This window comes from Ornithorhynchus anatinus, chromosome 1, assembly GCF_004115215.2.
Source record: "Ornithorhynchus anatinus isolate Pmale09 chromosome 1, mOrnAna1.pri.v4, whole genome shotgun sequence".
NCBI classification, from domain to species: domain Eukaryota; kingdom Metazoa; phylum Chordata; class Mammalia; order Monotremata; family Ornithorhynchidae; genus Ornithorhynchus; species Ornithorhynchus anatinus.
In genome coordinates, this window is record NC_041728.1 from 21,247,115 (window position 1) to 21,270,458 (window position 23,344).

The following is a 23,344-nucleotide window of genomic DNA, read 5'->3' on the forward strand; positions in this document are numbered from 1 at the left end:
AGGTACCCTACCGGGAGAAACAGGATCTGGTTGTCCCTTCACTCTCCAGCAGCTCTAGATTCCAAGTGGGAAGTGGAATTTTGCAAATTCTCTTAACAATCTGAACGTGCACGTGCATCTAACTCAGAACTAAACAGTGCAATCATCCAGTAATGGAACAGGCTCAGTGGAAGGAGCAAAAAGTCATTTCAAGATGTAAAGTTATATTAATTTAGTCTTCACCAAGATAAGTACCACCCACAGCCACTTTAACGATCATTCTGGCATTTAATATGCAGCCAGCTACTTAGAATAGGCAGCTCAAGATTACTACCTACTTTTAAAATTAAAAGTGATATTTACTAGTTTAAAAATAGGCATATCCAGGACACTCATCCATTTGCTACTAATGACAATTAAAACTTCAGGAAAGTTCTAAGTGACTATTTTATCCAGATTAATTTTCCTATCACTTGTACTCTATAAAATCCCCTGCCACACACATCTCCATGAAGCCATTCGCATCCCCAAAATGATGAATAAGAAGCAATGAGCTGGAGGAGCTCGGAGAATAAACAGGAGACTTAGAATTGGATCACCTCCAACCTAAGCTTATATACATATATTAATATACACATTCTATATATATGTGTACATATATATACATATACAGAGTGGGGACGTCACAAGTCAGGGTCGCGGTTCCTATCCTAGCTTCCCTCCGCCACCTCCCTCAGTCCCCAGAGAGAACTCATACAGGGAGGAGAAACGTGGTAAGGGTTAGATGAAGACTGCAGAAGGTAAAAGGGTAGAAGCAGATGACAAGTCTGGTACTCCTCATCCCAGGGGCAGAACTGACCTGCTCTGGCCCTGCTAAAATCATGTGGATATCTGAATGTATAATATTAATAATCATTTTACTTTTCTGATTCCCAGGAAAACCACTAAAGAGAAACTATCAAGTTGTTTCTTATCCAACTGTTACACTGATATTCCTGATTATGAAATAGCACCATATAAAAGGATGAAAGTTTAAAAAAATTATACCACAAATACTTTCAAGGTTCTCAATCGGCTCTCAATCAGGTACTTATCAGACTCTTTCCCCTCTACCCTCCAGCTCCACATTTTTTATTCCTCTCACGATACCTTATTCTCATCTCTCTTGCCACCAAACGCTTCCTCATGACCTCCCTCCCCACCCCCATGAGATCCTGCTTTGTAACTGATGACCATGGCTCTCCCCATCTTCAAAGCCCTTCTGAACTCACACTTCTCCCAGGAGGTCTTCCCTGGGAGGCTACCCAGTTTATATCCTCCAACTCCCACATTAACATTTTTGCATCACCAAAGCACTTTAAGTACTCATAACTTCTTGTAGCACTTATCTACAATTTTTAAGTACTCTATTATTTCCTCCTATTTGAAATTTACTTTAGTGTCTGCAGGCTTTGGCTTTCACTGTGAAAACGTGAAGAGGAAAAGGGAAGGTGGAAGTGCCGGGCAAGGGGAAAGAGTGGAATGGAAAAGTGGGTTTGGGAAGTCTCTGCCACTGCCATGGAGGCTTCAAAACTCAGAACAAAATCAGAGGGAAAAACAGTTGCGGTTCCCTCGTGAAAATTTTGGTTCCAGGTGGGGAGAGGGAAGGAGAAAAGGGAAGTCTTTGCCACTATGGGATCTTTAGTAGGAACGGGGGGAGAGAAGAAGGGGGTTTAAGGGCAAGGAATATCTGCCACCCCACCAAATTCTTATGGTGGCTGTAAAGATGCAGGGAAGCAGCAAGGGAGGCCTTCGGGCCCCCCTCATCAAACCCAAGTTACTTGGCGCACGGGGTGGGATGGTCCCTCTGGATAAGACCAGTCCACCCAGACTTCCCACCTAATTCGTTCATTCATTCAGTCATATTTATTGAGTGCTTTCTGTGTGCGGAACACTGTACCAGCGCTTGGGAGAGTACAATTTAACATTAAAGAGACATATTCCCTGCCCACAATGATCTTACAGTCTAGATGGGAAGACAGGCATTAATATAAACAAATTACAGATATGTACATAAGTGCTGTGGGGCTGGGAGAGGGGGATGAGTTGCATCTGAGCCTGACCCAAGTGGTAAAACGCTCTCCTTTTGTGAGACTGTTTTTTACCCCTAAATAAGTTTTAAATTGTCGAATTTTCTAAATGTTAATAGCTTTATAGTATAGTATAGTACAGTATTTATAACAAAGGCAACAAAAATAAGAATAGAGGTATTTGTTAAGGGTTTACTTTGAGCCGAGCCCTGGGATAGAGACGAGATAAGCAGCTCAGGCATGGCCTAGGCCAAGCAGGGCTCGTGGTCTCACGGGACAAAAGAGAAAACAATCTTCAATTCATATTTTCCTAAATGCCAGGCTTACAGAAGCCAAGTGTGATCACTCCACTTGGGGGATAAAAGAAAATATAAAGTTTCTGAATTAAATTAATACCAAGTTAGACTCGTAGAATATGAAATGCTGTGGGGACCTCTTGTGGGCAAACCTGAGGTTACCGATAAATCCGCAAACACTCCGCACTGCATTTTAGGATCTGGGAATATGGCAATAAGTAGGAGGTGTGGTTTGGTATTCCTACATCACTACAAAGCCTTTAAATCTCTTTAACCTGTAAAGCCGCTCAGCAAAAATTGCCCTTGGGTACTTACTGCTATCAGGAACAGTTTTTGCTGGGTTTTCACCTTCAGAGAGTTAATCTGCTTTTCAATTTGGGGAGGATGGGGAAGAGGGAAGAAGGGATAATCAGGAACACACAATGGGAAGTTGTTTACCATGACAGATGTTTCTAAAAAATCACAGCCACAAAAATAATTTCCCTAGTAGCATATTCATTTGTAAAATGGGAATTAGGACCATAAACCCAATGTGGGACAGGGACTGTGTCCAAACTGATTAACATATCTATTCATTCAATAGTATTTATTGAGCGCTTACTATGTGCAGAGCACTGTACTAAGCGCTTGGAATGAACAAGTTGGCAACAGATATCTATCTCAATGCTTAGCACAGTGCCTGGCACAAAGTAAGTGCTAAACGAATAACATCAAACACACACATACACACACACAAAGTCACTGTCTACAGGACAAGAAATACAAATCTGGATGCATTAAAATGGTGTTTTCAAAGAGGGTTTTTTTCAGAAATATGCTCTAACAAATTGAAGTTTTCTTAAATATGCACTACTGCTATTAAAAAACCTTTTTTAAAAAAACATGGTCCCCCAAAATCATCATATAAGTGTCACAAAGGCTGCAAATGGGATAACTTTCAGATCCACCTGAAAATATTTTCCAGAAAAAGCATACCAAATAGAGGTTATTCTGTTGATGCACTTCTCCGACTGATCTGACAAATGTGATGGAAGAAGAAGTTCAACCGGCTGCAGGCGCAATATTCGAGTTTCCAATTCTGAACGGGACCCCGAGTCCTGGAAGCTGTCAAATACTACTTCTCCGGTAGCAGGCTGTACTCCCTGTAAAACAAAAATTGAGTAACAAATCAAAGAATAAAGCATTTACCATTATCTTATTCCAGACCTGTGGCAATTCCTCTTGTAGAGCTGGTGCAGAATGAACTGGATTTTTCCCAGGGCCTAAACCATTCCTTAATGGCAAGTCAGGTGCTTCTGGAAGTTTGTTTTGTGATTTTTTTACTTTGTGATCTGAAGTAGTAACTTCCTGGGTGGACTACGAGAGCCAGTGAAGTTTACAGAGAGAATGGCTCAAGTCAGTGTGGTCCAATCTATTGGGTTGGGAGATTGGTCATGCCCGGGAATACTAACAAGGCCCAAGGGTCATGGGACCCACCTCCAGCAGTGAGGTCCCTGTGAAGAAACTTGGCCTCTGGTGCTGCACTAGCCCTTCAGCCCTTCTTTTATTCATTCATTTACTCAATCGTATTTATTGACCACTTACTATGTGCAGAGCACTGTACTAAGCACTTAGAAAGTACAATTCAGCAATAAAGAGACACAATCCCTGCCGTCTCCGAGCTTACTTTCTAGTAGGGGAAAGAGAGACATCAAAACAAGTAAACAGGCATCAATAGAAATAGAATTATAGATATATACACATCAAAACAAGTGAACAGGCATCAGTAGAAATGGAATTATCGACATATACGTATATAGACAGTGTCTCACCTGGACAACTTTGCCCTTTGCGGCAACACCATCTCTCCTGCCTCCCAGTTTCTTTGGGCAGTGGGAGAGGAATACCCCCAGGCTACTGCTGTCATTTCTCATTTAGTCTGTTTGCCAGGATATGGGGTAGCCAGAAGCTTGCCAGACCCCCACCTAACCCCATAGGCCAGATACAGTCTGTTGTCCACAATTGGATCAGACTGCCTTAGCAGCTGGAACAATCCAAATCAGTACCTCTTTCATTAGGACTCCATCATCCCTAAATCAGTACCTCTTTCATTAGGACTCCATCATCCCTTTTTAAGGTAGATTAAATCATGTGGCATCTTTTGTTCAGCAGTTTTGCCATTTACTCCCCAAGGAGAATACAAACTCACTAAACCAGATAATCCTTGTGGTCAAAGGCTGACAAATTTAAATGGAAAATGCTTACTTCTGGAGATTTTGTATAATGCAAATTTACAGCCCCAAACTGGACCCTCAAGCTTAACTGGGCTTAACTAGCTTAATCCTCATGCTGCCCCGAAACAGTCAGTTCCAAAACCCATCAGGCTCATATCAGCACTACTTCAACAGTGAAAATGAACCCTGGAAATCTATCAATGGCATTTATTGAGGACTTACTGTGTAGAGAGCACTGTACTGAATGCTTAGAAGAGTTGCTAGGCATATTACTTGCCTTCAAGGAGTTTACAGTCTAAATAAATTAGGGATCGTACTCAAGTGCTGTGGGGCTGAGGGTAGGGTGAAGACAGATTCAAGTGTACAGATGTCACAGAGGGGAGATAGGGGAAAAGAAGGCTCAATCAGGGAAAGGCTCTTGGAGGAGATATGATTTAATAAGGCTTTGAAGATGAGGAGGATGGTGGTCTGTCATACAGGGAAGGGGAAGGAGTTCCAGGTCAGAGGAAGGGTGAAGGCAAGGAGTCAGTACTGAGATAGAGTTGCAGTAAGTTGGCATTAGAAGAGCGGCACGCAGCTGGGCTTTACTAGGAAATCCGTGAGGCTAGGAGGAGGGAGAGCTGATTAAGTGCTTTAAAGCTGTTGGTAAGGAGGTTCCGTTTGATGGAGAGGTGGATGGGCAACCAAGGAATTCTCAAGAAATGGGGACACCTGAGCTGAATTTTTTTTAAAGAAAAATGATCCAGGCAGCAGAATGAAGTATGAACAAGAGAGAGCAGAGAGCCAGGAGGCAGGGAGGTCGAGGTGAGGCTGATGCAATAGTCAAGGTGGGATATAAGTGCTTGGCTCAGCATGGTAACAGTTTGAATGGACAGGAAAGCGTAGATTCCAGTGGCGTGTGAAGGTAAACTGACAGGACTTGGTGACAGAATAAATGTGTGGGTTGAATGAGAGAGATGAGTTTAGGATAATGCCAACTTTACAGTATTTTAAGATATGGAAGACCATGCTGTTAATGGTGGGTAAGATCCGGGGAGGACAGGGTTTGGATGGGAAGAAGAGGAGTTCTGTTTTGGACATACTGACATGATTATACTAACTGGGACAAAGTGAGTGAAGTTACAGAAGAAACAACTGTATTCAGTGATAGAAATGAATGTTTCAAATTGAAATTTTTTTTTAAAAAAATTTCAATTAGTCAGTAGTCTAGACACAGTAACAATTACACTGGGCAGTAGTCAAGTGCTAAGAAGAGAGACCTAATGACACTGTACTGACTGGAAAAACTTCTTATACTCTTTTTGGAAAATTAGAGTTATTTTTGCCAAAATATTTACATTAATAAAATTCAATTCTATTGGACACTTACTTTTCCTAACACCACTACTTAAATACACTACTGGTAATCATTCAATTTACAGAATTACAGAAATGAGCGATAACCATAACAGTCACCCAATTTAAAAAAAATGCTTACCACAATGCCAATGAAAATAGCCCCTTTCTTATCTTTGACATTTTCTTGATTTTGATTTTCACAGATACACAGGAGATAATTGCTGGATGTATCAATTGCTGTATCTTCAACATCTACAGTGTCATCGAGCGTCAAAGGGTTCACATTTAAACAATATTAAAGAAAAAATGTGTACATTATGGTTAATTGTAATAAATACCTTTTCCTTTCATTCCAAGGAAAATAAACCAATTTTCCATGTACCAATAAGATGCAGTCTGCACAATTTTATATATAATATGTATATTATATATACTATACAGCTTTCTATACTTCAACTCTATGCTATCATCTGCAATCTCTTGTAAGTCTGATTTTTCTAACCTATTTGGTTGTACGGTCCCTCTGTTCTGTAACATCCCATCCCAAAGATTAGGATCTAGGCTTTCATTAGGTGGGCCGACAATAAAGATGTGAACCGAGGTTAAGATACTGAAGATGAGAAGGATGAAGAGAGCAAAGAGGAAGATGAATTTTAAGTCAGACTGTAAGTTCCTCCAGGGAAGGGATCGTATCTACCTACTCTACTGAAATCACCCAAGCGATGAGTACAATGCTCCACACACAGGAGCGCTCAATAAATATTACTGATTGATAAATGGATGGTCTCCTTTATTCAGGTGACACAAATAGGGACTGCAAGTCTTTTCAATGTCCTAATAATAACAGCATTAATCAAAGCACACTGTATTTATTTCAATAGCACCTTTTTTCCTGCAATTATTTTTTTCAGTCAAGGTATACCTGGGGGAGCTGTTCAAAGTCAGCCATCCCTGAAGTTCTGAACTCTGAATTGGAAGTGGGTTATTTCAGTCCATTTTTAGCCTGGAGTTAGTGTTGCAGGACAGCCAAGAGATCAATTAAATCAATCAATGCTATTTACCAAACAAGTTTTATATGCAGAGCACTGTACCGAATGCCTGGTAGAAAAACACTTTCACCAAGGGGCTCCTTTTCCAACCCACCGCTGTATTGGAAATTGGATCCAAGCACCACCTCACTCCCTTACGGTGCGGGATTCTAGGCTACAGTATGTGCTTTTTTAGGTTTTTTACCCTGGGCTAAGTCTGGGACTACAAGGGTGCCTGGGTCCATCTGGATCCCATTTCTAATCTAATCCAGGCCCACCACCTCCTCCCTCCCTAACCCCACCCCCACACAAACACAGTTTGAGCCCCACTCAGATCAGAAACAACCCAGGGATCTCCAGCATCAACCCTGAGCTTTTTTACATATTAAAGATCAAAAGCATGCTATACTTGATCAGTTAATGCTATTTATTGAATGCTTACTGTGTGCAGAGCACTTATACTAAGCCCCTTCACTTGGAAAAATATGGTGAAAATAGTAAGTCAATTCCCTTTCATTAAGTAGCTCTTTTAAAATATATATACATATATGTACTATATATATTTTTTATAGTCCTTGGTACTCAAAGATGTAATCCTAGAAAAAGGATGAAAAGAATGAAAAAAGGCAGAAGGTAGAGAAGGAATAACAGAAAAGAAAATAAAAGAAAACTGGGGGGAATAGAAATCAGGAAACACACAAAGCAGTACTCTGGCACAGATTACTTTTAAAAACAAAATTAACACTTCCAAAAGGATATCTTCTCCAATCAGTGTAGATTTAGTATAAAGGGCAGTCAATTTTCGTGTAAATAAAGAACTTTTGTTCTCTCCAATAGCTTTCAGCGCTGCTGTTTCTGTTTGTTTCACAACTCCCACCTGCAGCAGGAATAGGCAGTAATAAAGACACGAGCCAAATTTCAAAAGACTTATTTTCACATTTAAGGAAGTCAAACGGCAGAAGTCTCTGACAACATAAAATTCTAAATAGTAACAATGAGCAGAATTTAGATCAGGATGTAAAAATGTGCCCAAGGAGAGCCCAGAGACTTCTGGTGATAAGTTGGCGTCTGCAACCACCTGAGCTGGATCCTGAACCACACGGCCAGGGTGGAGCTGCTGCGATCATCACACTAGAATTCCACAGCACCACCCAGAATAACAATAATCATCGTCATATTTGTTAAGCACTTACTATGTGACAGGCACTAAGTGCTGGGGTGGATACAAGCCAATCGGGTTGAGTCCCTGTCCCACGAGGGGCTCACACTCTCAAGTGCCATTGTAAAGTTAACTGAGGCACGGAGAAGTAAAGTGACTTGTCCAAGATCACACAGCAGACAAGTGGCAGAGAGGGAATTAGAATCCATGATCTTATGACTCCCAGGCCCGTGGTCTATCCACTAGGCCATGCTGCTTCTCTAGAATAATAATTTGGTATTTGTTAAGCACTTACTCTATGCCAAGCCCCGTTCTGAGCGCTGGGTAGAAACAAGGTAATCAGGTTGTCCCACATGGGGCTCAGTCTTGAACCCCCATTTTCCAGATGAGGTAACTGAGGCCTAGAGAAATGAAGTGACTTGCCCAAAGTCAGAGAGCAGACAAGTGGCAGAGCCAGGATTAGAACCCATGACCTCTGACTCCCAAGCCCGGGCTCTTTCCACTGAGCCACGCTGCTTCCCCACTGCAGCTCTACTCTGCCTTCTTCTGTTCACTCAGAATCTTGGGACCGTCAGGAATCTGAAGGGCCAACTTCCCTCATACAATTCCAAAGAACATTTAGGCTGGGGTGTCTCAGTCCCAAAAGAAGTAGCAAGTAGCTGCTGCAGAATGGTCCTGGATCCAGGGGAACCAATAAGGGCCTCCTTTACCACATATCTCTTTTATACCATCCCTAGGATCAGCAAGGAGATTTAAAAACTATTGGCTGATACTGCCCTAAGAGCTGAGTGATTAAGGATTACTGTCAAATAGAAAGATGGCTTAAAATGAAGGATGATAATTCTGTATTTGCTTAGAGCATACTATGCGCTATGTGCTGGGATAGGTACAAGATAATCGGTCAAACGCATTCTGGTCTCTCGTGGGGAGCACAGTCCAACGGGGAGGAAGAACAGGTACTGAATCCCCATTTTATAGCTGAGGAAACTGAAACGCAGAGAATCAGTCAATCCACGGTATCTTTTGAGTGCTTACTGTTTGCAGAATACTGAAAAAGTTAAGTGACTTGTCCAAGAATACACAGTATATGGCAAAACCAACATTAGAACCCAGGTCCACTGCCTCCCAGGCTCATACTCTTTCCCCTAAACCACTCTGCTTCTCTGTGCTTGGCACAGAGGAAGCACTTAAATAATAATAATAATGTTGGTATTTGTTAAGCGCTTACTATGTGCCAAGCATTGTTTCTAAGCTCTGGGGTAGATACAGGGGAATCAGGTTGTTCCACATAAGGCTCACAGTCTTAATCCCCATTTTATAGATGAAGTAACTGATTTGTTAAGGATTTATTACGTACCAACCCCTGTGGCAAATATAATGCTATCACATTGGATACAGTCCTTGTTCTGCATGCACCTCACCATCTACAAAGGAGGGAGAACGGGGATTTAATCCCCATTTTACAGCTGAGGAAACCGGTGAGGTACATGGTGGCGGCAGACCATGAAACATGACCGAGAACTGTCCATTAACCAATTGTCCCCTCTGACAACGCCGCAAACTCTTTCAGGACAGGGAGTCTGTCAACTTTCTCTACTGTGCACCTCCCAAGTGATTTTAGTACAATACACTGAACACAGTAAGCGCTTACCAAATATTATTCATTGACTGAGCCACACTCTGACTTCTAAAGTGACCCAAATGAGAAGCAGCATGGCCTAAGGGAAAGAGCACAGATCAGGGAGTCAGAGGACGTGGGTTCTAATCCCGGATCTTCAACTGCTTGCTGTGTGACCTTGGGCAAGTCACTTCACTTCTCTTTACCTCAGTTATCCTGTTCTCCCTCCTACTTAGACTGTGAGCCCCACGCAGGACGAGGATTGTGTCCACCCTAATGGACCCCAGTGCTTAAAACAGTGTTTGACACATAGTAAGCACTTAAATACCATTAAAAAAAAACAAATCCTGATGGCCCAAGCCACCATTTGCCCAACCGAGCTAAAGGTGAAACTGACCTTGTGTCCATTTGCCACGAGTCGGCGTACATGAACAAACAATCTGTGAGTGGGTATACTTGCTGTCATAAAGTTGTGATCTAGATGACAATATATATTGAGTTCTCGGGCTGCAATCTGCAAATACAAAAAAAGGACGGTAAATGAATACACATTCCAAGTTTCTTTCAGTCCTAAAGGTTTACCCTTTCTCTTCTGCCCATTCCCCACCACTTGCCCTAGAGGCCTCTATCTGGCTCTCAGTGCTTTATGTGATGCTTGTGCTTTTCAGAAAAATAACCTTGATGGGTCTACTTCATCAGCACCCCACTGTAATATCTGAGCCAGCCAGATGGATACCAATATCCCCCTTCTGCCAAGGAATGGCCCTCCGGGTATCCTCTCCCTCTGCAATGTTTTCACGGGCCCAAGGATCAGGAGATTGAAACAACTTAAATCTCCTCTGTGGGATATCTCTAGACCAGGACTGTACATCTGGGATACATGGCGAGGAAGTGAATGGCTGGAAGGTGAGGTTCCCTGGGGCTGGGGTGATGAATACTCTGGCTCATGGTCCTCCTCAGACCTAAGAGAAACAGTAGCAACACTGTCTCCCCTGCCTCCAAATGTCGTTCCCTGAGAGTATCCAGGAAATATGGCAGCTTTGGTCCTAACCCTGGAATATTCAGAGACTGTCCCAACTTGCCCCCCCACAGACAAAGGCTATCCCAGCAATCCGCCCAGAGATAGGCCCAACCTCCCCCAGTGGTGAAGGTCAAACCTTTCTCAGATTCTTGAGAACAGCAGAAATTCTAACAGGGGCATAGAAAGGGAAGTACTGTTCAACCTATTTCAAGTAACACCCTCATAAGTGGGAAATAGAAGAGTGGAGCCCCCAACCCACATCCTGACTTTGGAAGTTTATTCTGCAGTACAGGAGCCACTCACCTCCCAATGCTCCAGCACTCTTCTGAAACCCTAAGCAAGCAAAGATGGCTACCTCCACCCTCTTCCAGGCATGACCCTAATTTCCACCTGTGTACTCTTTCCTAATGTATAGTACAGTGCTCTGCACATAGTCAGTGCCTAATGAAAACTCTAACTGTTACTATTACTGCTCTGCTGATCAGAGGTTATCAAAGTATGACTTGCTAATAATAGTGAAAGAAGAAGAGAAATAGTATATAGCATTCGTAGCCCAACAGTGGAAGGGATGATGAAATATAAGGATTGGGGGTCAAAATCACAAAAGGAGACAAGAGTGAAGTAATCAACTGACAACCAGAGAGGGAGGGAAGTGTGATTCTCTGGGCTAAAGTATTGTGTCTAAGGCTAGAGTTCAAAGACAACTCTGGGTTTGTCTTTGCCCTTGCCTGAGACGAGGTTGTCTGGGGCTGAACAGAAAGAGCTAATATATGTCTTTTTGTATTATGTGCCTAAGTTTAATTTGAGGGGAAAGTGGCCATTGCCTTTGGGACTTGAGGTGACGCAGACTGAACCTTAATAAAGCAATCCTGTTCATTAATCCTTTGGTAACTACATACTAGAAACACAAATTTATCCTTTACTGGACAGCTAGGGAATATCTGCCCTCAGTGGGGTATTGGTCCTTATGAGACCAAAGACTAAATCTACATTATTAAAAAGCCATAGGCCACAATATCAGATATTACCTAATTTTCTTATGTGTGTAAGATGCACTAATGTATTATCCATAACTATATCTACAACCATTTATTTAGACGGAATTGTCAAACAAAACCTCAACATAACACAAAATGACTTTGCGTCACACTTTTGACAGATACACTTTAGAGTACTACTACTAGCCTTTTTTACATTCTTGGATTTGGCAGGCAAGGGCTGCATTTAGAAGTTTAAAAAAACTAAGTCCATTTCTAAAACAGATACCTGAATATTCAGTTTTCCCATCTTGCTGATAATGATTTCACAGAAGTCAGAAAACTGCACAAATTTTTTTTAATAAAGATAGAAAAAACTCTAGGTATTTCGCAGAAGCAACTTACCTCTGCATCTTCCCCAAAGAACCTATATTTGTAGCCACATTCCACACACAAAATGGCATCTTTATGCTGTTGTTTCATTTCCATGAACTGCAGCTCTAGAGGTGTATAGATGCTCTTTGTTCTTTTATTAGTGAGCTTGAGGTCAGAAGAATTCTGAAGGTTTTCACAAATTTCATTTGATGATGCAAACTGACCAAGACCAAAATGGGATCCCGCCTATCAACAAAGTTTAGGCAAATGCTGTTATATGAACAGATAAAACATTGATTGTTGAACTGCTTTTGGTTTACATTATATTTTCAATCACTTTCTACCAGTAGTAAACTCGGTCAAATTTAACCCTAAGAAAGGACTGCAGCCCTGTGGAGGCAATGGAGATAGGGGAAACTTTTGGCTCAGCATCATAAAGTAAATCTCTGGAGAACCCAGTGATGAGCTAAGAGGGGGTTAAACAGAAGAAACTTGATGGGCAGAGAAGGTAATCCCAGTCCAGAGAAGGAGAAGGTAGGGAAGCAGCTTTGATGGCAAATCTCACTTGGGAGGCATCACACTTCAGAAGGGTTGTTTTTTTTTAATCTACATATCTACCCCGCACCGTACCCCAGTAGGACTATGGAGGATGGGACAGAAGAAATGAACATCTCAAGAGAATGGCTGAGATAGAATGGCTGAGATTTGTAGTACTTTTATGCATTCTTTGTTTACAAACATTACATATATAGTTCAAGAGTAAAACAAATCACAAAATTTCATTAATATCTGAAAAGAACATTAGGCTTAAAGAGATGCTATGAAAGTTACTCATATTTAGCATAATAATAGTCTAAGATAAGAAAGAAAATAAGATAAATCTGGGAAAAAGGTACAGATGAAATATATTGGATGCTCCTTTATCCTGAGAAGTTCAGCCAAAAAAAAAAAAAGAGGTGAACACCACCGCGCTGTTACGGGTACCAATATCAGAATGCTCAAACCTGACTATCTCTGGCATGCAGCAGTACTAAAAAACTCTCCCAAATTACAATATGGACAGGAATTTTCCTAAGGGTGGGCAAGGCAGGTGTCTGACAAGGTTGCTGAAGAGAAAACCCAGCAACCCAGCTCCATACACACATACTCCAAGGAAGTGTTTCTGGGATTCAGAGTCCCTTACTACTCCAGTCCCTTCAAGCATTTTCATATCTGAAGCTTTAAAATGCCTCCATGGACACTGACCACTCTGAGCCCAAAAGGCATCTGAAGCGGTATTTTCCACAGTGCCCAAGTCCTCTCCCCAATCTCATGCCTGTGATGCATCAAAACCCTATGCTGTTGGAAATAATATCTTGGCCAGGGGTGGTAGTCAGTAAGTCAATCGTATTTATTGAGCACTTACCCTGTGCAGAGCACTGTACTAGGCACTCGGAAGAGTACTATACAACAACAGACACATTCCTTGCCCCCAATGACCTTACAGTCTGAGGGAACTGACAATGACAGGATGCTCTGCCCAGACCCAAACCCAACTTGACAGTTACACAGCTACACCAGACCACTGCAGGTTCCAAACGGCAATGCAAGGGTAGTGATATCATCAGCATCCTCCACTGTAATATGACACAGACCTATCTACCCACTTGTTTCATGGGAAGCAGTGGAAAAACCACAGGGTTGGGAGTCGGAGGACCTGGGTTCTAATCCTGGCTCTGCCACTTGTCTGCTGTGTGGCCTTGTCAAGTCACTTAATTTACCTGTAAAATGGGGATTAAGACTTTGAGCCCTATGTGGGTCATGGACTGCATCCACCATGATTACCTTGCATCTACACCAGTGCTTAGTACAATGTCTGGCACATAGGAAGCACTTAACAAATACCATAAAAAAAAAGTGCAACTCCGAAGGCCTGGAGAAGGAAAGTTCCCTTTGACGCAAAAATAGTTATTTTTATTTGTCCTGGCTTACTTAAAAGACATCAGCTACTTACCTTCTGATTCCTTTGGGAGTTGAAGTCCTCAGAACCTACAGACTTCTTTAAATGTTTGCTGATGTCTTCAAAATCAGTGCATTTTTCCAAAATTGCAGGTCTCTTCCCCAGAAAAGGCTCAGTTTGGGCTCTGCTGCAAGGAGGCTCAGAATCACTGCAGAATTCTCTCAATTTGTCCAGTGATTTTAAAGCTACCCTGGGTCTCAGACATTTCTTTGGCTCTTGGTTGGCAAATTAGAAAGAAATATTATTTGAGATGTCAATTAATAATCAAATCCTTCTAAAGGTGATATCTTCCTACCACATAATGTTCAACGGTGGATGATTTTAAGAGCATGAGTTATAATTTACTCCTAGTATTTAGAACTCTAGATATTTTAGCCCAAAATCTTATTTTAAGGACCTGAACCGTAGTTTTGTGAGGCACCCTATATGAAACCCAGGCAATCCAGTCTTCACTTAAAAGAAAAATAAAAGACATTAGAATGAACCATATTGCAACTTGCTCACTATAAACTGTCTCCACACACCTACAATCATTTCAGATCTAGATCCAAATCAGAAGTCAGGGCAGGAGATGCTCAAAAAGAACATCAGCTCTAGCTGCTGGGGTGCCGGGTGGCAGAGTCGGAGCCACCCAGATGTGGCAGGGAGAAAAGGAAAGGGCTTGAAGGCACAGGATAAAAGGGAAGGTACAGAGACAATGAAAAAAGGATCAGTGCAGTACTGGAAGTAGAAAAGGCCAGAAAGATGGTATGCACTAGTACAGTACAGGGAAAAGTAATAATCACTCAGTGGAATTTATTGAGTGTTTACAGTAGAGGGGAAAGTAATAATCAGTGGTATTTATTAAGTGTTTACTAATACCACTGTACTAAGCTCTTGAGAGAATTCAATACAACAAAATTAGCAGACACGTTCTGCTAACAGAATAACATAACAAAATGAATCTTATTCTATGGTCTCTGACAAAAATTAAACCCACAGCATGCCTGCGCGGTACATGAGAAACTGACGATTCCCAGTAAATTGGTACCTTAACCTGCATAACAGGTGGCTTGCCTTGACTAGCTATAAAAAAGATCTATCTCTTATGTGCTCAGCAAGTGACACCACATGAAAACTTGTCTCTTCAGAGATAATTTAAAAGGCAAACCTCCAGTGTCCCTTCCACTTTGCTAGCTGCATTACCTCTCCCTTAACCACCTTTCTTAACCATCAATGCTTAGTACAGTGCCGGGCATATAGTAAGTGCTTAACAAATACCATAATAATATTGTCTTCTTTCCTGGGTTGAATGTACTCTCCTGCTCAACTAACTTTCCCTACTCGAGGTTCCTTTCCTGAGTCTCTCTCCTCTCCAGGTCTGGAGTCTGTTTCTTTTGTCCTCTCACCAGCTCTAAACCTCAGAATCACCTCAAATATATGCCCAAACTCTTTACCTCTGGCTGGGAACTGCTTCTAATGGGACAGGTGGTTTTTGCACATGGATTGGCATCACAACCACTCAAATCCATGTCTCATTTATTTCAACAGATCCTATCATCAGAGAATCAAGCATATCAGCTGAAGTATCCGATTAAATAAAAAAATACAAGCAGGTCAACTGTTGGATGCTGAACTAACTTTGAAAACTTCACAGCAGCAAAATTCCACAATATTCAAAATGACACTAGTCCCCTAATGCAAAAAAGTGTATGGTTCTATATAATAATAATGTTGGTATTTGTTAAGCGCTTACTATGTGCAGAGCACTGTTCTAAGTGCTGGGTGAGATACAGGGTCATCAGGTTGCCCCGTATGGGGCTCACAGTCTTCATCCCCATTTTACAGATGAGGTAACTGAGGCTCAGAGAAGTGAAGTGACTTGCCCACAGTCACACAGCTGACAAGTGGCAGAGCCGGAATTCAAACCCATGACCTCTGACGCCCAAACCCGGGCTATCTCCACTGAGCCACGCTGCTTCTCATCCCATTAGTCAGCTTGAACATTAGTCAAAACATTAGACCCTGATGACCCTTTTTGACCATTAATTTAACATTTTCTTCAAATGCGTTGGAGAAGGGGAAATGACGTGTTTAACATTTTAAAAGTTTACTGTGGTTTAGATTTAACATAAATTTCCCAGAACTCACCAACACTCCCAGTCATAACCATATCGCTTCTTTCTCCTCCATTTTCTTGAGCTGTTTTGGCTCGTTTTTTGATTGGTCCATTGTTTTCAGAAGTTCTTTTCTTTAGTCTTGCAATTTCAGCTGCCTAGAAAATGAATATTTAAGAAATGTTAGTCTCTAACCCTCCCACTTTATATCCCTCAATTGTCACTTCGGCCTCTCTACACCACCTAAACACTCAAAGTTCTCACAATCCTCACAGTATTTACATGCAGAATTTTATACTCAATTACTTCCTCCCATCTGTAATACTCTCCAGCTAGATCTGTACACTCCTTGAGGGCAGGCTAGGATCATACACTCTAAATCTACTCTACTCTTCCAAACTCTTAATCCAGTGTTCTGCACACTGTAGACACTCAATAAATGCTATTAATGATGAGGAAATGTAATGTCATTGACTTCAAACATACGGAAGGAAAAAAATGATCTTTTAAGGGTAATGTCCATTTTAGCTGAGAAAACTTGCCCCAGCCAATCTGCCCAGTTCCTCCTTTCTGCTATTCAAAATGCATTCAAAATTCCATTCCCTAAGCCTATCGTGATGCTTGGTCCTGACCTGACTGGTTTCATTCATTCAATAGTATTTATTGAGCACTTACTATGTGCAGAGCACTGTACTAAGCACTAGAACAATAAAGTGCCTATTTTGGCCATTGAGAGCAGACCACAATGCACATTTGGAATCCATTTGCCTGCCTTGACCATCACTTTTAGAGGGTATCCCGTCCCATCTGGTCCCCCTGCCTCGGCTCACGTGTTGGCATCAGCTGGGACTCAGCCAATTCCTGGGGAAGGGAAAGGGAGTTAAATAAAAAAGGTAAAGAAATCAGTCCTCTCCTGTCTGATCCAAACTGAAGAAGCTAGTACCTTAGCTCACAGGCCATGGAAACCATGGAGAGGTCTTCCACAGAAGAGAAAGTGGAAACCATGAAAAGGTCTTCCACAGAAGAGAAAGAGTAGAATGAGAACAAGCCTGGGAGTCACAGGACCTGGGTTCTAATCCTGGATCTGCCAAGTGCTTGCTGTGTGATCTTGAGCAAGCCACTTCCCTGTGCGTAAATTTCAACTGTAAAATGAGGATTAAACCCTACTCCCTATCTAGACTGTGAGTCCCTTGCAGGACAGGGTCTATGTCCAGCGTGACAACCTATCTTCAGAACAGTGCTTGGTATATAGTTAGCACTTAAACTGTATAACACACATATCATGATTTAAAAAAAGGACAGCGAACAACAAAGTCCTAGAATGAAGTCAATCTCTCAGCCTTAAAGCTATGCTCTCCTGAACACAGCTGGACTGGGTGGGACATTTGAGAAGAAAATAGGCTATCCACAACAATAAGATACCCAAACAGCTGCCACATGGGGAGCTGAAAACGGGAAATCAAAGTAATGAGATAAGAGGAAACTTTCTAAAATGCAAATTTTAGGTTTAGAATACAGTAAAATAGCCTCACTGCTGAAAGCTGGGAGTCAAAAAGTACACAGACTTCCAGCTTTGCTGTGTGATCTTGAGCAATTCACCTAACTTTTCTGTGCCTCAGTTACCTCATCTGTAAAGTGGAGATTCAAGAGCCATCCTCCTTTCCTCTTAGGCTGTCGGCCCCATATGGGACAGGGATTGTGTCCAATGTGATTATGTATCTATCCCTGTGCCTCTGATAGCAGCTGACATACAGTAGGTCCTTAAACAACAAAAGAAGACCAAAAAAAAAAAAAAACCACATAGGGACAGTCTCTGTGTGCACACAGTGCAGTCATTATTGTGAGTCCCACATCGGCCTTTTCAGTCACTCATCCACCCAGAGGTGAATTTCACTGCCAGCGGCATCTTCTTTGAGCACAAATATATATATATAATCTCAAATATATTAACTTTAAATAAATTCACTATTAATTCAACAAGCATTACCAAGATTTACAATTAAGATGAGGGAAATGTGATGAGGAAGGAATGTTCATTGAAGGGCTAATGAAGATAACAAGGTACCAGAAGATAAAGTAAAATGGAAAAAATGAGTATGGGGGGGAAGTGAGAAAGATAAAACTTGTTGCTCACTCAAGTCCAGTGAGTAAACCTGAGGCCAAGGAGAAAGGAGCACAGAGAGTAGAGTTGCTAAGAGAACAAAACAGTGGGTCTTAGTGGTAGAGAAGGCAGTAGCCACAAGCAGCTATTCTTTTCAGTGAACTCTTCTCTCACTCCCTTCTGCATCGCTCTTCGTTCTCCCCCCCTCCCAGCCGCACAGCACTTACGTACATATCTGTAATTTTATTTATTTTAATGTCTGTCTCCTCCCCCTGCAACACACTGTAACGTTGTGGGCAGGGAATGTGTCTGTTTACTGTTATACTGTACTCTCCCAAGTAGTAACCTACACATAGTAAATGCTCAACAAATACGATCGAATGAACTGGACTGGATGAGCCACAAGCTTCCCAAATTTTCCAGGATCCCACCCGCCCGGGATCAGCCCTCCATTCCAGACATGACAATGGCAGTGTAACTATTTAGGTGGCGATGGTTATTTCTAATTTCCTACAGCCAGGGCCTGGGAGTCAGAAGGACCCAGTTTCACTTCACTTCTCAGTGCCTCAGTGACGCCATCTGTAAGATGGGGATTCATTCACTGATTCAACTGTATTTATTGAGTGCTCACTGTGTGCGGAGCACTCTACTAAGCGCTTGGAAAGTACAATTCAGCACTAAAGAGAAACAATTCCTGTTTACGACGGGGCTTACATTCTGGGTGTGGGGAGGGGGGAGACAGACATCAAAGGCAAAGAGAAGCAGCGTGGCTTATTGAAAAGAACACAGGCTTGCGGGGTCAGAGGTTGTGGGTTCTAATCCCAACTCTGCCATGTGCTGTTGCGTGACTTTGGGCAAGTCACTTCACTTCTCTGTGCGTCAGTTACCTCATCTGTAAAACGGAGATGAGGACTGTGATCCCCACGTGGGCTAACCTGATGACCTTGTAATAATAATAATAATAATAATAATGTTGGTATTTGTTAAGCGCTTACTATGTGCCGAGCACTGTTCTAAGCGCTGGGGTAGACACAGGGGAATCAGGTTGTCCCACGTGGGGCTCACAATCTTAATCCCCATTTTACAGATGAGGTAACGGAGGCACCGAGAAGTCAAGTGACTTGCCCAAAGTCACACAGCTGACAAGTGGCCAAGCCAGGATTCGAACCCATGACCTCTGACTCCAAAGCCCGTGCTCTTTCCACTGAGCCACGCTGCTTTATCTCCCCCAGGGCTTAAAACAGAGCTTGGCACACAGTAAGCACTTAACAAATACCATCATTATTATTAGCAAAACAAGTAAACAGGCATCAATAGAAATGAACAGAATTATAGATATATACATAAGTGCTGGGGGGGTGGGGGAGCAAAGGGAGCAAGTCGAGGTGAAGCGGAAGAAAAGGGGGTCCTGTGTGGGCAGGGATTGTCTCTCTTGATTGCTGAATTATACTTTTCAAGCACTTAGTCCAGTGCTGTGCACACAGTAAGTGCTCAATAATGAATGAATGAAAAGGGGGCTTAGCCCGGGAAGGCCTCTTGGAGGAGGCGCGCCTCCAGTAGGTTTAGGGATTAAGCCTGGGAGCCCCACGTGGGACAGCGACTGGGTCAGACCTGATGAGCCTGTATCTACCCCAGTGCTTGGTATTGTAATAATAATAATAACATTGGTATTTGTTAAGCGCTTACTATGTGCAGAGCGCTGTTCTAAGTACTGGGGCAGATACAAGGTGATCAGGTGATCTACATTTACACTCACTCCCTCGGTGAACTCATTCGCTCTCACGGCTTTGACTACCATCTCTATGCAGATGACACGCAGATCTACATCTCCGCCCCGTCCTCTCCCCCTCCCTTCAGGCTCGCATCTCCTCCTGCCTCCGGGACGTCTCCACCTGGATGTCGGCCCGCCACCTAAAACTCAACATGAGCAAGACTGAGCTCCTCATCTTCCCTCCCGAGCCCGGTCCGCTCCCAGGCTTCTCTATCACCGTGGATGGCACGACCATCCTTCCCGTCCCGCAGGCCCGCAATCTCGGTGTCATCCTTGACTCGTCCCTCTCGTTCACCCCACACATCCTATCCGTTACCAAAACCTGCCGGTTTCACCTCTACAATATCGCCAAGATCCGCCCTTTCCTCTCCACCCAAACGGCTACCTTACTGTTACGGGCTCTCGTTATATCCCGGCTAGACTACTGTGTCAGCCTTCTCTCTGACCTCCCTTCCTCCTCTCTCGCCCCGCTCCGGTCTATTCTTCACTCCGCTGCCCGGCTCATCTTCCTGCAGAAACTATCTGGGCATGTCACCCTCCTTCTTAAACAACTCCAGTGGTTGCCTATCGACCTCCGCCCCAAACAAAAACTCCTCACTCTAGGCTTCGAGGCTCTCCATCACCTTGCCCCTTCCTACCTCTCCTCCCTTCTCTCTTTCTACCGCCCACCCCGCACGCTCCGCTCCTCTGCCGCCCACCTCCTCGCCGTCCCTCGGTCTCGCCTATCCCGCCGTCGACCCCTGGGCCACGTCCTCCCGCGGTCCTGGAACGCCCTCCCTCCTCACCTCCGCCAAACTGATTCTCTTCCCCTCTTCAAAACCCTACTTAAAACTCACCTCCTCCAAGAGACCTTTCCAGACTGAGCTCCTCTTCTCCCTCTACCCCCTCTGCCACCCCCCCTTTACCTCTCCGCAGCTAAACCCTCTTTTTCCCCTTTTCCCTCTGCTCCTCCACCTCTCCCTTCCCATCCCCACAGCACTGTATTCGTCCGCTCAACTGTATATATTTCCGTTACCCTATTTATTTTGTTAATGAATTGTACATTGCCTTGATTCTATTTAGTTGCCGTTTTTACGAGATGTTCTTCCCCTTGACTCTATTTATTGCCATCGTTCTTGTCTGTCCGTCTCCCCCGATTAGACTGTAAGCCCGTCAAACGGCAGGGACTGTCTCTATCTGTTGCTGATTTGTTCATTCCAAGCGCTTAGTACAGTGCTCTGCACATAGTAAGCGCTCAATAAATACTATTGAATGAATGAAAGGTTGTCCCACATGAGGCTCACAGTTAATCCCCATTTTCCAGATGAGGTCATTGAGGCACAGAGAAGTTAAGTGACTTGCCCACAGTCACATTCATTCAATAGTATTTATTGAGCGCTTACTATGTATAGAGCACCGTACTAAGCGCTTGGAATGTGCAATTCGGCAACAGATAGAGACAATCCCTGCCCAATGACGGGCTCAGTCTAATCAGGGGAGACGGATGGACAAAAACAAGACAACATAATCACGGTAAATAGAATCAAGGGGATGGACAGCTCTTTAACAAAATAGGGTAACAAAAATGTATATAAATGAGCACAGTGCTGAGGGGAGGGGAAGGGAGGGGGGAAGAGCAGAGGGAAAGGGGGCTTAGCAGAGGGGAGGTGAAGGGGGGACAGAGAGGGAGCAGAGGGAAAAGGGGAAGCTCAGTCTGGGAAGGCCTCTTGGAGGTAGTGAGCTCTCAGTAGGGCTTTGAAGAGGGGAAGAGAGTTAGTTTGGCAGAGGTGAGGAGAGAGGGCCTTCCAGGACAGCAGGAGGACGTGGGCCAGAGGTCGACGGCAGGAGTCCCACAGCTGACAAGTGGCAGAGCCGGGATTTGAACCCATGAGCCACGCTGCTTCTAATAATAATAATATTCATTCATTCATTCAGTAGCATTTATTGAGTGCTTACTATGTGCAGAGCACCGTACTAAGCGCTTGGAATAATAATGTTGGTATTTGTTAAGTGCTTACTATGTGCAGAGCATTCTTCTAAGCACTGGGGTAGATACAGGGCAATCAGGTTGTCCCACATGAGGCTGACAGTTAATCCCCATTGTACAGATGAGGTCACTGAGGCCCAGAGAAGGGAAGTGACTTGCCCACAGTCACCCAGCTGACAAGTGGTAGAGCTGGGATTCGAACCCATGACCTCTGACTCCCAAGCCCGGGCTCTTTCCCCTTAGCCACGCTGCTTCTAATAATAATAACAATGTTGGTATTTGTTAACTGCTTACTATGTGCAGAGCACTGTTCTAAGCGCTAGGGCGGATACAGGGTCATCAGGTTGTCCCACGTGAGGCTCACAGTTAATCCCCACTGTACAGATGAGGTCACTGAGGCCCAGGGAAGTGACTTGCCCACAGTCACCCGCCTAAGTGAGCGCTTAGTCCAGTGCTCTGCACATAGTAGGCGCTCAATAAATACTACTGAATGAATGTGGCAGGGCGGGGATTCGAACCCATGACCTCTGACTCCCAAGCCCAGGCTCTTTCCCCTGAGCCACGCTGCTTCTAATAATAGTGTTGGTATTTGTTACTATGTGCAGAGCACTGTTCTAAGCGCTGGGGGAGATACAGGGGAATGAGGTTGTCCCACGTGAGGCTCACAGTTAATCCCCATTGTACAGATGAGGTCACTGAGGCCCAGGGAAGTGACTTGCCCACAGTCACCCGGCTGCCAAGTGAGCGCTTAGTCCAGTGCTCTGCACATAGTAGGCGCTCAATAAATACTATTGAATGAATGAAAGTGGCAGGGCGGGGTTTCGAACCCATGACCTCTGATTCCCAAGCCCGGGCTCTTTCCCCCGAGCCACGCTGCTCCTATAGCCTGTGGCACAGAGTGGGCGGTTAAGACATAGCCCAGAAAGAGCCAGAGGGGGGTGCGAAGGCAGCAGCCTCTGCAGAGCCCGGCCCCCCCCCCCCCACCCCTACCTTGCGCTGCAGCGGAGGCAAGACAGGGGTCGCTGTGGAGCCGGGGTCAGCGGGGTCAGCGGGGTGGCCGGGCCTCCCAGCAGCCCCCGCGGCGGAGGGGCCCGCCCGCACCCGGCCCGCCGGCCGGAAGAACCTGCTGAGCACGGCCTGCCCGGCCGGGGCGGACGACGAGGCGGAGGCGGAGGGAGCCCCGCCGCTGTCAGCCTTCGCCCGCGGCATGGAGAGCGGGGCGCCGGCGCCGGCAGGCGGGAGAGCGGAAGGGCGCATGCGCGGGGGGAGGAGGGCACCGGAAGGACCCTGGAGCGAGCGCGCGCGCGCCCCCGCCCGCCGCGCTCCGCCAATCACAGC

At 44.1% G+C, this 23,344-nt stretch overlaps 1 protein-coding gene across 1 annotated transcript in view; it reads right to left on the minus strand.

Annotated features, from left to right (window-relative positions):
- MSH3 (mutS homolog 3) overlaps positions 1 to 23,267 on the minus strand; it is a 109,021-nt gene extending 85,754 nt beyond the window's left edge. Inside the window, exons 1-8 of the mRNA XM_039911283.1 lie at positions 22,997 to 23,267; positions 16,203 to 16,326; positions 14,067 to 14,287; positions 12,104 to 12,319; positions 10,098 to 10,214; positions 7,683 to 7,800; positions 6,035 to 6,180; positions 3,320 to 3,486 (exon numbers count right to left, since the gene is read on the minus strand). Coding sequence (XP_039767217.1) covers positions 3,320 to 3,486; positions 6,035 to 6,180; positions 7,683 to 7,800; positions 10,098 to 10,214; positions 12,104 to 12,319; positions 14,067 to 14,287; positions 16,203 to 16,326; positions 22,997 to 23,263 — 1,376 coding nt within the window. The 5' untranslated portion in view covers positions 23,264 to 23,267. The remainder of the gene's footprint in view (positions 1 to 3,319; positions 3,487 to 6,034; positions 6,181 to 7,682; positions 7,801 to 10,097; positions 10,215 to 12,103; positions 12,320 to 14,066; positions 14,288 to 16,202; positions 16,327 to 22,996) is intronic.
- Positions 23,268 to 23,344: the final 77 nt, after the last annotated feature.